At 47.8% G+C, this 567-nt stretch overlaps 1 protein-coding gene across 3 annotated transcripts in view; it reads left to right on the top strand.

Moving 5' to 3' along the window:
• Positions 1-64: 64 nt before the first annotated feature.
• Positions 65-567, top strand: part of LOC111644293 (butyrophilin subfamily 2 member A2-like) — a 10,520-nt gene continuing 10,017 nt past the window's right edge. For all 3 annotated transcript variants that reach the window (XM_087170094.1, XM_023393098.2, XM_023393097.2), the window contains exon 1: positions 65-407. In XM_087170094.1, coding sequence (XP_087026220.1) covers positions 323-407 — 85 coding nt within the window. In that variant the 5' untranslated portion in view covers positions 65-322. The remainder of the gene's footprint in view (positions 408-567) is intronic.

Raw genomic sequence — 567 nt, 5'->3', positions numbered from 1 at the left:
GGGGACGGGGACGGGGACGGGTGATGTGTGACGGGGACGGGTGATGTGTGACGTAAGCAGTGACGCAATCACTTCCTGTCTAACTTCACTGTGAACATTACAACTGCGAAGTTTTTCATTTCGAGGTTAACTCTGGTTAAATGCAAATTGAACAGGTGATTTTTGACTAGGTGAATTATACAAGTGCTAAAGAGCTTCAACTGTCAATTTATTTTTTGGGCATTCGTCTGTCAACGTCGCAGCTAGCAAGTAGCAACCGGTTAGCTTGGGTTAATTTTAACAACAGTTAGCCCTGAAGAGCTACAAACAACTAGCTAACACGATGGTTAGCCAACGGACTTCGACGCTTCTGCTTGCCTTCGTCTGTCTGCTGTCTTCGGCTGGAACAACATGGGGACATGGACACGGTAAGAGACATGAGACAACAAACTCAAATCCCGGCAGCTAGCTGTGGCCTGTACGGAGGCTAATGGTCTTGGTGAATGTCGTGCATCAATACGGGCTTTGCCCAACGACGCTGAAGTTACGGGAAGCTTAACTTATACAGCTGAGCGGTCGGCAGCTTTA

This window comes from Seriola lalandi, unplaced genomic scaffold, assembly GCF_002814215.2.
Source record: "Seriola lalandi dorsalis isolate HSWRI2012SDOR001 ecotype SW California unplaced genomic scaffold, Sedor1 jcf7180002054928, whole genome shotgun sequence".
Classification (NCBI taxonomy): domain Eukaryota; kingdom Metazoa; phylum Chordata; class Actinopteri; order Carangiformes; family Carangidae; genus Seriola; species Seriola lalandi.
The sequence above is the reverse complement of the archived record's forward strand: the minus strand, read 5'-3'. Positions and strand labels throughout refer to the sequence as shown.